This window comes from Micrasema longulum, unplaced genomic scaffold (genome assembly GCF_059751315.1).
Source record: "Micrasema longulum isolate JH-2025_06_02 unplaced genomic scaffold, ASM5975131v1 h1tg001520l, whole genome shotgun sequence".
Lineage (NCBI taxonomy): Eukaryota > Metazoa > Arthropoda > Insecta > Trichoptera > Brachycentridae > Micrasema > Micrasema longulum.
Window position 1 is genome coordinate 337,316 of NW_028278703.1, and position 16,909 is coordinate 354,224.

Here is a 16,909-nt window from a genome sequence, read left to right on the forward strand (position 1 = left end):
ATGACCTCTACACTTTTCAGCTATCACAATTAAAGTATATTTGTAAGGCCAAAATTAGTGTTCCTACGGTGAACTTCCCTATTGAAAATCGAAAGAGAACTAACTAAACAAAGACACTTTAAATTTCATACAAATGTATACATTTTTGTACATAAATATTGATTTTACTTTATACCGTCTCGATATGTACCGATGAAGATAGCGTTTGTAATCGCGGCCCAGTTTTATATTAATTTTATTTATTATGGTTCACAAAAAATAAACAATACATACATACAACATTGGTATAGTAATAACAATTTGTTATATTGTTCATCAATTATATGTGAACACAACATGCACAAATAAGTAAAAAAAGTCTAATTATTTTTCGATTGACTAACTGTGCACAAAATACATTGCGTGGAATGTGGAATCCGCTTATTGTGATCTCTATTAGTCCTGTAACTTTTGATAACCCGATGATAACATTAAGCAAATAAAAAAAAATATTCACCAACATTGCTGAACCAAAATTTTAATTACGACTTAACTTGATTGTCTTACCCAGATCGATCTCTCTTTCAATCTATGTTTTGATTGGAAATTTATAAACCCTCTCTTTTTAAAAATATTTTGCAAAAGTGAGGTTGCAAAATTTTTAGTCACACAGTGCATTCCGTTTACGCATTTTAGGTAACTTATGAAAGCGCGCCAAAATTTTTGTTTTCTTAAGAGATAAAATGCACATTTTTTCCCTTTTGTCTGCCATGATATGTAGGCTTTTTATTATGAACTTTGTATTAAATTTATAGCCTTAAACTTGACAGTTTACGCCACAAAGTAAATCAGATAAATAAAAAACGAATACACTTTATACATTCTTACAGTTATGCTTCAGGTAAATTACCTATTTGCGTGCCTACCTAAGTCCAATAATTACATTATTGGACTCTTATGTTTAGAAAGTTTTAAATAATATGATGATTTTAAAATTAGACCTCAGATTAAACAACGCCGCGAGGGACATTTAAATGACATTATCTTTAAAACATAAAATATTATTTAACATGATATAAAAATATCCGATTTATGTAAAATAAAATTTGTTTTATATGTATTTTAAGTTCAAAGTTCAATAATTCAATTACTCTTATTAAATGACCCTTTACTTACCTACTCTGTTGTGTCAATCAATGTTTCCGCATGCAGAATAAAATTAGGGCATAGTGGGGGAATTATTGGACACAGTCCGATGTATTCAAATATGATTCTACGCTCCTTCTGGACTATTCTTAATTCTATAGTGAGAACAATAGGCAAAGTTTGATCACAATGTCAGGATTATGTTTATATAGATGGTTTTGGGAATGACTGATTATAATAACAATAACTGAATTTTAACATTATCCGCAATTCTAATACCCGGATTCTACTGTAGTAATAAAATATAAAAAACCAGGAGGAATATATTTGATTTGTCAGATTTGCACAGGTACTTTTAAAGGTATAATTTGTAAAAAGTATGTATTTAGATTTAATAAAAATTGCAAAATTATAAATTAACCATTTATTTCAAATAAAAAAAAAACCATACAAGTATTAATTAACAATATTCACGGTTTGATCTTTGTATAGATGTCAGTATTGATAACAATAAATCATAGCTTTATGATTTTAGTGCCTTTTCCAGTTCACCAGCAGCTAACATTTCCTTAATGATATCTAGTCCACCGAGAAGCTCTCCTTTTACATATATTTGTGGATATGTAGGCCAATCAGAATAAGTTTTCAATCCTTGTCGCACATCTTCATCATTTAAAATGTCGAAAGTTTCATACTCGACCCTGCAAAAACAAAACAAAAAAACCTAGTAAAATAACGAAATAAAGATATGGAAACATCTTATATTGAAAACTCATATGAGATGAAGAAGACAACGGACGCAGAAACCTCAGGATCAAGCAGAGGCGATATAACTGGCTGGGTTATGGGATGGAGTGCCGTGCCCTCCGATTGATTGTTTTTGCATAAAAGTTTAATTGATGTAGCAAAAGTGGTGAATCATTAGCTATTCAAAATTTATTGATTTAATTATCATTCATCTTTTATGTCTATAGTAAATTACAACAAACTTCCACCAGGAACTTTTACTTTTAAACATAGCTTATAAATTATATTTTTTACCCTGTATCTTGTATTATTTGAATTAGGGTTCTACTAAATCCACATTTAGGGGTAGTCCTATTTCCTTTCATGAAAATCATAACGTTGTGCTGGTTGATCAACTTCTTAAGTCTTTCTTCCAGAGTTTCCTTGTAAACATCACACAAATGCTTTACTTTGCCAGTCAGCTTTACAACATCAGTACCGTCTACTCTGTCTATCAAATGGCTATCCTTAAAAAACAAAACCGTAGGAACGGCTTCAACCTAAAAAAAAGGAAAAAGTATTGTAATAAATTTATAAAAATAATACAGTGACTAGATTTGGCGCAAAGTATACAAGGCAGGTGCAAAATCAGCCAGTTTTCTTCAAAGTACAATTCCAAATGCCGTCAACTTCGCGCTCGTAATGTATCTATTTAATTATGCGTCATTTTATTATTCACAATTTTAAAGGGCATAAATAATTAAAAGTTAATAAATAATGTATCCATGACAGAATTAATATTTGTGTCCACAAAATTATTTTAATTATTTTAAACCTTTTTGTCTGGTAACATGTACGGCAAATGACCATTTAAGCTTAATGATGTCTGATACTAGTACATATCTCGGTGTTTCTTATCCAGTCTGAGAGTTTTATATGTTGTATGGCTTTTTTATGTTTTCTCTGTGCTACATGGAGCTAGTCGATTTGGTGAGTGTGTTTCTGCTCTACATGTCAAAACTGGAAGTACTCATTGGTCATATATTCTGCGTTTTAATGGAGACTAGAGAAAACAAAAAAGAGGTAGAGGGAGATTCCCCACACGATGATTAGATAAAATAAAGAGAGTTGCTGATGACAGGATGCGGAAAGCGCAAGACAGAAATATATGGAGGACAGCAGTGGACATGGGTATATGATGATGGTGATAAATATGGGCTTGTGATAGTGCACTTTCTGCAGAATATTGAACTTATGTCAGATTCTTTTATTGTTGACCCGAAACGCTAACAATGTACATTAAAACTTTCTTTGATGATAGCTGTGTATAGGGGTCTACGTTCACACGGAAGGAATGCAGTAGTGTTGTAACTCCCAAGTTGAGTATTGATAAAAATTGGAGTGTCAATATTCATGAACAATTATTATGCGTAAGATCTTCACAATTATTGTTTATTGTTTTTGTAGACAGTATTACCTTTAGCAAGATAAATGTAATCATTTTTATCCAAAGACACTTTTAAATCTATTATGTTTACATTTCTACCGATTTGACTTATAGAGCATAAATTTTTAACTAAATGGTACAGTTTTTCAATTTTCTTACTCCATGTCTAATTATTGTAAACGGGTTGGATACAATAAAATAAAGTATGTTTCATGGATACATATTTAATGACAAGAGATAAAAAAAGAAGTTATTTATTTATTTAGGAAAAAGCCTGTTTATTATCACCTGAGATGGGCAGTCAAAGGGCGAGGTTGACAACCGTATACATCAGGCAAGACTTGCGCGTGCCAGAAATTACAAACTTTCAAAATTAAATAATGTAGATCTGAAACTACAAAAGCTTCAAGGTGGAGTGTCTTATCTCTTGTTTTACGTGGCAAATTAATTGTGATTTTTCAGCTGCTTAATACTATTCCAATAATGCAAAAAAATTATAATAAATACTTATTTGTATACAATACTTTAACTCCATACTTTTGATATTTAGAAGAAAACAAAACTTGAATAATTCTAGAGATCAAAATACCGAGCACGCACATTATAGCAGCATGGACAGCACTAACGGCTAGGGCCATTCGAGTGTGAGTCACGGGAGCAGGGAATTTCTACCCTCCCGGCATCTCTTACCGCACATGTCATGAATGTGGACCCCATCAATGCATGTGTTTTTGCTATATTAATGAAGCAAGTGGTCCTTTGCTCTCTAGACTAATTATATACAAAATAGTACAATTTACATGAATGGTGGATGGATTATTCATATGTAGTTGAATAATCTACCAGATGTCATAGTGTTGAATGACTGTATTGTCTTTTAAGCCAACCTGCAAGAGTCGATTGGCTAAATAAATAAAAAGGAGCCATACCTTAAACATGGACGACAAATCCGGCAAATCTTCTGCAGGGCAAACACAGAACTGTGCACCACTCAATATTATTTCTGGTAAATTTGCTAATTCAAGTAACACTTCTGATACTTGGACGCATTGAGGGGCCCAATCGGCAGAAAAATGCACTATGGACAAACTTGGTACGCTGAAAGCATTAAAATTAAATATACAAATCGTGTGTAATGAGCACTGGTAATAACATGACGACAATAAAGAATAAATAAATGGGTTATTATCCTTACTACTACTACTACTACTATCACGCCATTTCTCCGTAGGGATAGGCAGAGAGAATGGACCGCCATACACGTCTATCCTGGCATACATTCCTAGCTTCTTCCACATTCATATATCTTGTCATACATGCCCTTCGGTTCTGTCTTTTTTTGACATGACCAGACTTAAGATTTTGGTTTATCTGATCATGCCGTCTTCCTTGGTCGTCCTTGTCTCACGTTACGGTTCATTTTTGCCATATATACTTGTTTTACCATTCTTTCGTCGTCCATTCGTTCTACGTGACCAAACTATCTCAGAGACCCTTTCTTAATCTCCCAAAGTGAAGTATTCAATTGGTAATGGATTTCAGCGTTGTATTTATTTGCGAGATTACACATAAGTACTTTCGATAAAAAAATATGAATTTTGATAGTTAGAAGTGTAATAAACACAGGATCTATATAAATTACAAGCCGAATTAGGGTCAAAATGATAGCCTGTGATGCATGTTTTACTGTTTTATCACGACAGAATGATGTTTGTAAATAACATAAAGTACCTTATATATTTGAGGATGTTTTCATGAGAGATAATTTTTTTGATTGAAGGCATTTTCAATCCAATATCTAATTATTGCTTCGTTAACTTCGAAGAAATATTAGAAAAAATATACCGACAGCTACGACAGATCGACGTGCAACCAACTCCACAGATATTAATCACAGACAATCACAGACCAATCACAGACTACAGATATCTTATATTAATGTGAAATCACAGACAAAACACAGAATTTGCCTTGGGTCAGTACCATAGACCAATATTGTAATTTTTTTATACCCGTGTAATGCATTCACACTATTGTGTGTTCACGGTATTCCGTAGGTAATCCACATAATATTTGTTACGACGAATTCAGGACATAATTATTATTATGATTATTAAAAATACAGTGCTGTTCCATGAGGAAATATTTTATACATAAGACAGATTTTTTTTTCTAATGCCATGATGAAGTTTTTTTTATTGATATGCCATTATTTAAAAATGCCGGTACGCAAATTTTTCGGAATTGAATTCACACTTATTTTTTGATATTTGAAATGAACTAATGTTTTCAAACACGGTGTTTCAAATACGATAGTTTTGTTTAATGCCAATATATGAAAAAATATTTAACCTCACTATTAATGTTCATGTATCGTGAATCAAAACGAAATCCAAATGGAAATGAAAATTTTGTAGGTATCATTAATTTGTTTATGAATATAAAACATTAAATAAGGTAAAATAACCACCAACGTGTATAAATTAAAAGTGTAGGTATAAAATAAACATGTAGTTTCCGCCGTTTCAACTGTTTTGAAAAATAAATTTCTTAGGTACCTGGAATTATGCCCACGTAGGTATACGTTATTTCCCTTATAAAAAACTTTTAATCAACGCTCTATTAAGGCAATTTTACTGTTTTTTTTTTTTAAAGTTCTTATTTCACAACATTCAATGATTGTCAATAGTACGTCGTTGCTTTACAATTTTACGTTTAAATAAAACTGTATTTAGTTTTTTTTCGTTTGTGTGTTATTTGCTCTCTACGTTAGCACAATTCAATCAACGTTTGTTATGTTATTGACGTAGAGATTATGTATTGTAGTAGGCATCATAAATATTTATCTTATCTTCATGCCTTATTAATTTATACTCACCACATATGTGTTATATAACCAAATTATAATTATTTGATAACCTCTCTCCATAAATCATCTTTGATCAATTATAATATAGAATCACTAAAAAAAGACGCCTTACATATGATTTAATTTTTCTTTTAAAAATTTTTCAATAATATAGTTGATTCGCCGAATCTTTTACAAAATATTGGTTTCCGTTGTCCTCTTTGCTATACTAGATTAAATTCCCTTTTTTTTGTACCAACATGTAAAAACAATTACACCTCGAATTCATTCATTAGACGTACCTGTAGAAATGATAACGGACTCAGTATTGATGTAGACATTTTTAACTGCACGATGCATTTGTACAGAAAATTTCTTCATGGGGTCGATTATTTGGGATAGTTGCTGAATGTGCATCTTGAGTGATTTATGCTATGTATATGTGCCGCATGTAATGTATATGTTTGTGTATGTTTTATATGTGCGTTCATGTGTGTGCGTGGATGGCTCGGAGTGTACATTCGGTATTTTTATTTATTACCTCCATGGAAAACGCAAATGTCAACAATTATTCTTTTCTCACTTAAAATTATTTTTTATTTTTTTGTCACATTTAAGGTTTATATCTTTTTAATTTATGAAAACTTAATTGGTCTTTTTATGTTAAAAAATTGTTGTTTTTAATACTTATTTTGTATGACTGTATGTTTTCTGAATAAATAAAAATAAAAAAATAAAATAAAGTCATACCATTGATTTCAAACGATCGTTTGAAAGATAAAAAGGATTATTTGTAATTTAAGAAATGTCTATGTTTATGTACGTGTAAATTATATAAATTTATATTATACATAAAACCACTGAATAGATACTATCTGTGCATAACACTGATTAAATCAGTAAGTATACTCCATATAATTAAGAATCGTCCAAAAACCGCATACGCACATCAAACAGAAGGCGACTCAACTACTCATAAATGAGTAGGTTTACGTTTTGCCCCATTAGTTTCTTTGTAGACGTCGCTCAGTGCGCAACTTCTGATTTTAATTAAACTATGCCGTGTTGTGTCCTTTTAAAGTGTAGAAATACTGCTAGGATCTTAAAGAAACATGATGGCATCACATTTCATGTGTAATTAACAAACGAATGTTGAAGTAGCAAATGAATTACTTAAAAATTGAATTATTTTTCCATCTGTCAGATTGTCGAAGAAACAAAATGGAAATTTCGTTAGTGTTGCCAGGGTAGATTTTTTTACCCTACTTTGCTCATTTAATAAAAAAACTAATGAAAATTAGACCTCGGATTAAACAACGCCTTGGGGGACGTTTGAACGACATTATCTTTAAAACATCAAATATTATTTAGAATGATATAAAAATATCCGTTTTGTGTCAAATAAAATTTGTTTTATATTTTGAGTTCAAAGTTCATAAATTCAATTACTCTTATTAAATGGGCCTTTATTTATCTAATCTGTTGTGTCAATCAATGTTTCCGCGCGCACAATACAATTTTAGAGAAATTAGCAGATTTCTTTTTTTTTACCTTGCATTTGTGTTATGATTATTATTTTTTCCCATCAAGCAACATTAACCGGCGACTTAACGTATGCGCGAGGCGAAAGTGTGTCTAAGTGGGGGAATTATTGGACACAGTCCGATGTATTCAAATATGATCCTACGCTCCTTCTGGACTATTCTTAATTCTATGGTATACCCATATACAGGCAATGGATATGTGGGAACTTTTTTCTTATCATTTTATGTTTTTAATACGCTTAATGTACTACCAATTGATGTTTTCATATATTTCTTCACCACGTCATTAAATTAGCCACTCAATCTGACGGCTAAGCTGTTCATCAAATGCCAGCATTCAATTGAATGGCTAGACCGTTCGTTAAATGCGTTAGGATAGCTCAACGTTCAACGTGTTAGCTAGTTGAAAGCTAGACCTTTTGAAACGGCTGAACCAAAAGCCGCCGGGTTAGGATTGGTTGGATTCAACTAACTAAAAAAAACATTTTTTTTTATTAAACTTAATCCTAATCTAACCTAACTTTACGTAAAAAAATAAACAAAAAAATAATACAAGTCGTGTCAAATTAAAAAGGATAAGCGACGTTCAGTCTTTTTGTTAAGCGATCCTTTCAACATTTTGGCTAAGCATCCGTAAGCCATTCAATTGAATGCAGAATTTAATGAACAGCCTTGCCGTCCAATGGAGTGGCTGATTTATCTCTTTGGCGGCGATGTATACACTGCTGGTTACGAACAGGGATGACGATCAAATTAGTTTCATAGCCAATAAAAACACATTTAAAAATTTGCTTTAATATATTATAGAACTTAGTACTGTACATGTAATAATAATATTATTTATGTATATTTTAGAAATTATAAATACGATGTAATAATAGGTGATAACTATTTTAATATATAATGTACAAAACAGATAAAATACTTAATGTGCGAATCGAGAAAGTATTTTATATCGAACTTTAAGTCCTTAAAATTACATGATTTACATACAAGTGCGTTTACTTAATATAATGAGGTTAGAAAAATTAGCATATAAATATGACGGAGAACGGGCAGAAATGTATGGAGTGTTACCCCACCTCAGAATGGGGTGATTCGCCCCATCACACCCCCAGCAGTAATAAGTTCCTAGTTGTATACCATATGAAAGATAGTTTAAGAAGAACATTAATTTGTTACTATGTACGTAGTCTGTTCAAAAAGTATCGCTAGTTTTGTGTTTTTTCAAAAATTATTTATTTATTCATGAATATCTATTTTGTCCCCTTTAAAGTAATCCCCACCAGATATTAAACAGTTGTGCCAACGTTTTTTCCAATCCTCGAAGCACTTCAAAAAATATTTTTTTTGTGATCTTGTTCTGATCCTCCTTCGATGCCGTCTTTATTACCTCAATACTAGCGTAGCGTCGTCCTTTCATGTGCCTCTTTAGTTTCGGGAGCAAGAAAAAGTCACAGGGGGCCAGATCTGGGAATACGGTGGTTGTGGCATTATTAGTATGTTATTTTTGGCCAAAAATTTGCCCACAAGTAACGATGTGTGAGCAGGGGCGTTATTATGGTGCAAAAGTTCATTTTTATTCTTCCACAAATCCGGGCGTTTCTGGCGGATTGCTTCGCATAAATTGCAAATAACTTGCAGGAAATATTTCTTATTGATCGTTCTACCCTGTGGCAGAACTCATGATGCGCCACGCCCCTGCAATCAAAGAAAACTGTAATCAAAACCTTCATATTTGACCGAACTTGGCGCGCTTTTTTCGGTCTTGGCTCGTGCGGCAGCTTCCGTTGGGATGATTGAGCTTTGGTTTCCACGTCATAACCATAAACCTATAATTCGTCACCAGTAATGACCCTCTGGAGCGAATTTGGGTCGTCGCTGACTGAGTCCAACAGGTCCTGAGCTATGTTTTTGTGATGCTGTTTTTGGTCAAAATTGAGCAATTTTGGAACGAATTTCGCAGCGACCCGTCTTATGCCCAAATCATTAGTAAAAATCGAATGGCACGAGCTAATCGACATGTTTAGGTCCTCAGCAACTTCTCTAACGGTGATTCGACGATTGGCCAATACTATTTTCTTCACTTCATTAATGTTTTCGTCTGTTGTTGACGTGCTCGGGCGTCCGGCACGCTCTTCGTCGTTCACATCTTCTCGGCCCTCTGAGAACATTTTGTACCACCAAAAAACGTTGCTTCGGTCCAAGGTAGCTTCACCATATGCCACAGTCAACATTCGGAATGCGACCGCGCACTAAATTTTGTTTTTTTACACAAAATTTGATATAGATTCTTTGATCCATTTTTTTGGAATAGGCAAAAATCGAAGTAAATCCAGCAAAGCAGCTGTCAAAAATTAACTGAACATTCAAAATAGCCGAACTTGTCGGCATAAGTTAGAGACATGAGTTTTAACATGACGCCACAAAAGAATCGAAAATCGAATATACGTAATCCGCGGAAATTCAAAATTTGCGATACTTTTTGTATTGTACATAAATAAATTTATATAAGTTATTACATCATCATAAATAAGCTTTATATTTTTTTTAACATAAAAGAAGTGTGAAAGCGATTTTTTTTACACAGATAAGTAAAAGCAATCATTATTATGGGTAATGAGGAATTTCAGTGCCACAGGAAATCGGATATAAAAAATGTTTACTAACTTGTACGGCGAAGTTTCTCGAAAATGTGAGAATTAATTCAAAGAAATGATATTAAATGATTTTAATAAAATTGAACTACTTAAGCTGTTACAAGTAACTCGGGTAAACCAATGATAAAGTGTTGCAATAAATTTCCGGTTTCTGGGAAGCCAACAAACCAATCCGCTGAACTCTCCGACTAGAACTAGTGATGTCACGTGCGGGGTAGTTTTAAAATTACAAAACTTTAAAAAATCGTATCGCCGACAATACGACACATAAAAAAATATTTTTAAAAAGTTGCTTAGTTTGATAGTCTATTAACAATATTAAAAAATAAAAAACCACTGAAATTCGTAATTTATGAAGAGCCGTTTGTGTTAACATCATCTCAAGGGCGCTGAACAATAAGTATCCCAACACGTCTTGCAGCTACATGGCGCATGGGTGGTTGGGATTCCAGTTCCTCGTATTCAATTACGACATGATTTAATAACAGATAAGAGCTAGATTACAGCACGTCTTGCGTCTTGCAGCTACAGAGCGCATGTACGGTATGAAACCTAGATTCACGTTATTTAAAGATTGACTTTTGAAATGTTTATATTTTTAAATAATTTACTAATATGAGCAAGATAACGCGCACGAACGATTAAAATTCTAGAATTTACAAAGTATAAGTATTAAATAATTTAATAGCTTATGACATTTTACACACGGAACCTATGCAGATTAACAAATATCCTGTGGCTATAAAGCACATGCACGAATGGAAATAGGGAGTTCAGTGGTTTTTATTTTTTTTTAAATTATAGATTAAGCAAAAAAAAAAATTGAGTTTTTTTTTAGGTGTGTCTTATTTTTTTTATTATTAGCGCTAGGGCGTCAGAGGTTCTCTTCCGCTTATCTTTTATCAGTTCTGCCCATTAGTCCACTGACGGCAAGCAAACCAGAAATTCTCCATAACTCTCTCATCATTGGTTGATTTGTGTGATCAGTGACGTCATTTAAAGTAGTTCGTTTTTATCAAAACGTTTTTATTTTTTAAAAAATCAGTAATTTTTTAGAAAACTTTGCCGTACAATTTAATGCTCCAATTTTTACCGCGCGCAAGAAAACATTTATTGTATACAATTTCCAGTAGGGCTAACGTTACTCATTCTATCAACTTAGTTAATTAATGACGAAATTCAGTGCTACGGAAAAGCGGATATAAAAATAATTTCTTACACGCGGTAAAAATTAGAGCATTTGATTGTGGAGTGAAGTTTCTCAAAAATTTACGGAAAAAAATATAAAAATAGTTTTAATAAAAATTAACACCTTTGAATGACGTCACAAGTTCTTGTCAATAAACCAATCAATGATAGCGTTGACATGTGTTATGATATTTTTCAGGAAGCCATTTTTTTTAACGTTTGGTCAATTTTGACAGCTACGGGGTTCTACTTTTAAAAGCTAGAACAAATCCTCATAATTTTACGTACAGGTAATATTGGATTCAACTCACTAGGAATTTAAGCAAGATTGACAGATATTCTAAGAGAAATGAATGGTTTTTGGAGTAGGTGATATAATTGGTAAAATATTACCCACATAAGTAAAGGGTTGCAGCTGTCTTATTTCAGAAAAATCAACATATCGTCCCCTTTGTGAAAATAGTACATCCAGAAATGTTTAAAAATGATAAATAGTGTTTTCTGTTAGGACTCTAAATAATCTATATGTGTATAAAACTTATACATTCGTACTGTGTTGCATTATTTTAAAACAAAAAGAAAAAAAACTTTTCTTCATTCTGCTACTGAAGAAGATTCTGTTCTTCCTCTCCCTCAAATAAAGGTAATTTTGGGAAAGTTTTATAGGTAAGGTCGACCATATGGAAGTATTTATGAAATGTAGATGTTTATTTATAGCCAGAATGGTTTATGTTACACACTAAAGCAACCACTTAAACCAGCTAATGACAGGTCACAAGCTATGTAAATTCTTAACCTTTAATTTGTTTTAAAGGTTCTAGATATCTGTTGAAAGCATTTAAATATTTACAGTAATAAATTGAGAAATAAAAGACTGACCAGTCGCAATGAACATATTAGGTTCTCCAAAACGAAAGCCATTTTCAGGAGAAGAGCATAGGTTCGAGTATTGTTTAAAAGAAGAGACCAATGACATTGCAAATATTTATATACTATTAAGCGTGTTGTCCAGATGTTTATTACAATTTTATGCTTACGTTATATTTTGTATTTTTAGTATTATTTAATAATATGTATCCTTCCACTTTCCATTATGTTGTATCCCAACTCAACACAGGGCTCTTGGCCTCATAGAGTTAGGGATACGTTATTATTTTTTTGTAATATGTATATTTGTAATAAATAAAAAATGAAGATGTAGCGAAAGCAATGACACCGGTCACTGGTTATAAGGAATTTGTGGATTTAAGTATCACTCGTTTTTTATGTCTTTAATAAAATTCAATGAACCTCCGCCAATAATTTTCACTAACAAACATGAACGTTTTAATGTAATGCAACATTTTTTTCTTCTTGTTTTATGAAAAGTAAGAGAAGTACAGTATGGTTTGTTTAATTTGGAGTAGTGCTCATAATGTATTAAGAAGGTACCAAAATTTCCACCCATCATAGGCGATAATACCCCGTCAGTGTTTGTAACCTTAAAGGCGGCAATGTACTGGCAGTGTCACTTATAGGCGGCAATATAACGTCAGTTTCACCTTATAGACGCAATGCTCCGGTCAGCTTGAAATCAAATTATTACGACGAATTACGGCAAATTTTGAATCCATCTATAAAGATGCATACTTATTACATTAACAAATAAAATATTGTAAAAATGCCATGGTTGTGGGTTGCTGGTAAATGTTTTTACTAGGTACCTACCAAACTTTATGTTATAGTAACTTTTAAATTAGAATCTCAAAAGTAACACTCCATATTACATCAATATAATGAATTTTTCATGAAATGTTACGAAAAGCCGATTTGATCAATTTGTTTTTGGTCACAAATAAATTAATGAATTATGTATTTTGAAAATAGTAACTTAGTTCCTTTTAATAAAAATAAATCCGCAATTCAATTTAAAGCATTGGGTTTAAGTACATAGCATCTAAATATTGATATACACATACATATAAATCATACACGGCACCCAAAATAAAACATATTTTACAATCTTGGTTTTTGTCTACCCGCAAAATACTAGTGTAGCATTACATACATTATATAGCTATTCCAGTAATTTCTTTAACAGGCTCATGCGACAATATACATTTACCTTATAAGAAATTTATTACACGTCTTGGATTTAAATTCTAGAAATAAGTTATAATTTATATCTATATTAGAATTTTGCCACTACTGAGCCATTTTCGTGTGTTTTTCAAGCGAAAAAAACAGCGGATTTTTCTCAATAATATAGGTACGAGTATGTGTATAAAATGAATCAATAAAAGTTATGTATGTTTCACAACAAATATTGAAATTAAGTTTAATAGTTTCTGTACATTCCAGTTAATTTATTAAGTACCTAAATCAATGATTAATTTACCTACCTATAATTTTTTATGACAAGCATTAAAATTTGCAAATTCAAGTGATTTTTTGCTGTCATTTTTAATAAATTTTCAATGACATTGCGATTTTATTCGGTTTTCCTTAAGCACTTAAAATGACGTAACTATACAAAAAATACCTAAATAATATCTAAGTTTTATAGCCTTATTTATCTATAAACTGAGGCACTATCGAGAGCACAAATTACGTTTTTTAAAATTAATCACTCGGATGCGGGAAATGTTCATGGGAAAAGGTTATCTACCAATATCCCACTGTAGTCTTCAACTCAAATACTGTAATATTCAGGAGCAAAGTCATTCGCCAGATTACTAAGGAAATGGAAATCGGAAGAGCTGTTGCTGTTGTCTCCCGCGGACGCGGGCTGGACTTGGGAAGCTTCGTAGAACTGGTGAAACGAGCTGTAGTTGTCGCTGGAGTCCGTCTGGACGCTCGTGGGAGGGGTCATGACGCTGGTCACGTGGTTAGCTCCCGGGTTGGCGGCGGAGAACGTCTCGTTTGTGCTATTGCCGTAGACGCCGGCGTTGGCGGGGGCCGCGTCGGCGTGGTGCGCCGCGGAGTGGCTGTAGGCGGCACTCTCGTAGTACCCGTGCTTGCTGGGGTACTCCACGTTGTGGGCGCCCTTGTGTTGCGAGGGGTCGGAGTTGTAGTACGGCGGTACGACGCTCGCGGCCTCACCCTGCGCCGGCCCTGCCGCGCTCATGGCGTGGCTCATCTCCCCCGGGTAGTGGTACCCGAAATGGCTGTTCGGATGATACGCTCCGTGTTCCGCGGCATACGCTTGCACTTGCGCGTAATTAGAGGCGTTGTGGTGGTACGAGCCTTGCTCGTGATGGATCGAGTTTTTGTAATTATTGTAATTAAAGTTTTGTTGGTGGTAAGGCTGGTTCAAAGACCCCGAATAATTATGCCTCGCGCTGCCTCGCGGGATTCCTCGCGGCACTGCCTCGTGGCTTCTCCCGTGTGACGGGACTCTAGAGAAATGGTGCGGATCCATTGTTGCCACTCCCTGCTGACCTGTGTGGTAAATTTCGTGGGCGTAGTTTTGATGCATCTGCTGGAATTGTTGCGCCTGCGATTGCTTACTTATACCGCGGCCTAAAACCGGGGCGGCCACGTCGTTCCGATAGTCGGGGTGGCTCCCCGGATAATTGTTTGGAAGATTGTTGAGGTGAGCGCCTCTGATGATGTAGGGGGGTATGGCGTTGGGGACGTTTTGTGTGATGGCGACAGCGGACGCTGCGTTGGTAGCAGCTGCCGGGGGTGACGGTCGAGGATAGAGCGCTCCTGGTGGAGCACCGAGGGGGCTAGGGTGCATCGTGGACGGAGTTCCTGGGGTAGATGAGGGAGTTAGACTCATCGACGACAGTCCTTTGCTAGCTGCAATACTATCCTGTAGTCCTGCCATAGACGTTTGTCCTTCTTTCCCCGAACTCGGAGATGTTTTACATATTCCAACACTATCCAGGTTTGGAGAATTTCTTCGATTTTCGGTTTTAACCTTTTTACTGCCGGGCAAGCGAGGACTCGCGAGGTGGAGGCCGCTGGACTCGTTGGATCTCGAGTCCTCTTCTCCCCCGAGTTTATCGAATGACCCTGAGCTTGTCACGCTAGAAGCACCATTACTATTGGTATTAAAACTTGTGTTATTGTTATTGGTCGCACTAGGTGTATTGTTGTTATTGCCCCTGGAAGCATTGAGGTCTGGAAGTTCTTCGTTTGGTCCTAGTAACCCTGCTGGCGGCATTTCACATCCTTGGCAGCTCTTTTTACTGCTCGGTCCATCATCATCCATAAACTTATCAGAAGACATCTTGGAACTCTTTCCTCCTTCTGAAGTGGTGGAGTCTTTATCGTCTCCGTCATCTCCCTTAGTAATTGTCTGCCTTTTATGTTTCATCCGCCGATTTTGAAACCAAACTTTCACCTGAAATTAAAAAAAATACATTTAAGAAAAAATTTGTACATTGTTCTTACGTAAACCCTAATCTAATATTTTATAAACTTATAGGATATCTAAACAAATAAGTTCTCAATGGAATGAAAAATATTTTTATTTTTTATTTGTTAGTATAATATTGAGTTGCTCAAGGTCTTCTTCTTCTCTTGTTATTTTCCATATTCGATCCTAAATGAAGTATTTGGATCACCAGACGCCTCCATTTGACCCTATTGCCTGCCTGCACTCTTTCATCCTTCCAAGTCAATCCCGCGTCCTTTAGTTGAAGTCGAAAGATCGCGATCGACGGCCTCCCGGGACGGCGGGAGCCGGCAGGTGTAAAGGAAAGATATCTTGGATTTTGGTTCTCCAAATCCTCAAGACGCTCGTTGTGGGAAGTTTAATGTTAATTATGAAATCGAGCCATCATATATCTAATATTCTCTTCAAGCACTAACTCTTAAAACCCAGAAGTTTGGTGTTTTGAGCTTTAGTAAGGTGCCAAGATAGGAGCACTGGCATTATACAAGAGTTGAGTAATTGGCATTTCGTTTTGACCAAGTATAGACTAGTGTTCCAGACAACATGCATCATGTTAAAAGTTGTTCGAGCAATTCCTAGGCGGGTTACTTCCATCTTCTGCTATGTGAACTTCCGAGTATTTAAAGCTGTTAACTTTCTCGGTCCTCTGCACAATATTAAAAAGAGGTTGATCAGGGTCAGAACAGGATTTGTTAAATATAGTTTGAGTCTTTTTATTTTTATATTAGGATTTAGACGAGCACAGTTTTCTTTCAGTTTATCAACAATTTCCTGAAGATCACTAACCTACTTTTCAAGAAGAACCGCATCGTCTGCGTACTCCAATACGCACAACTTTAGGGGTGAGCTTATTTTTTTGTCTCGATCAGGTGGAATATATATTTATTTATTTATTAGCCAATTACAACATTTATATGAAAAAACATAATGTGTACAAGAAAGTAAACAAAAATAACATGTATCTGTATCGCAAAGACAAACAAGGGC

The 16,909-nt window shown here is 34.4% G+C and overlaps 2 protein-coding genes and 1 pseudogene across 2 annotated transcripts in view; all 3 read right to left on the reverse strand.

The window, feature by feature from the left end:
• Positions 1-1,534: 1,534 nt before the first annotated feature.
• Grx3 (Glutaredoxin 3) lies at positions 1,535-5,235 on the reverse strand. The gene is made up of 4 exons (XM_088236186.1): positions 5,030-5,235; positions 4,228-4,396; positions 2,167-2,411; positions 1,535-1,826 (listed from the first exon to the last, which is right to left on the reverse strand). The coding sequence occupies exons 1-4, from the start codon at positions 5,080-5,082 to the stop codon at positions 1,649-1,651; spliced, it is 645 nt and encodes a 214-aa protein (XP_088092312.1). The 5' UTR covers positions 5,083-5,235; the 3' UTR covers positions 1,535-1,648.
• A 4,287-nt stretch (positions 5,236-9,522) lies between these two features.
• On the reverse strand, positions 9,523-9,927 carry LOC148275075 (protein GVQW3 pseudogene; annotated as a pseudogene).
• Positions 9,928-14,209: 4,282 nt separating this feature from the next.
• The window catches only part of pb (homeobox proposcipedia), a 161,783-nt gene continuing 159,083 nt past the window's right edge, over positions 14,210-16,909 (reverse strand). Inside the window, exons 4-5 of the mRNA XM_088236185.1 lie at positions 14,426-15,868; positions 14,210-14,365 (exon numbers count right to left, since the gene is read on the reverse strand). Of these exons, the coding sequence (XP_088092311.1) occupies positions 14,210-14,365; positions 14,426-15,868 (1,599 nt within the window). The remainder of the gene's footprint in view (positions 14,366-14,425; positions 15,869-16,909) is intronic.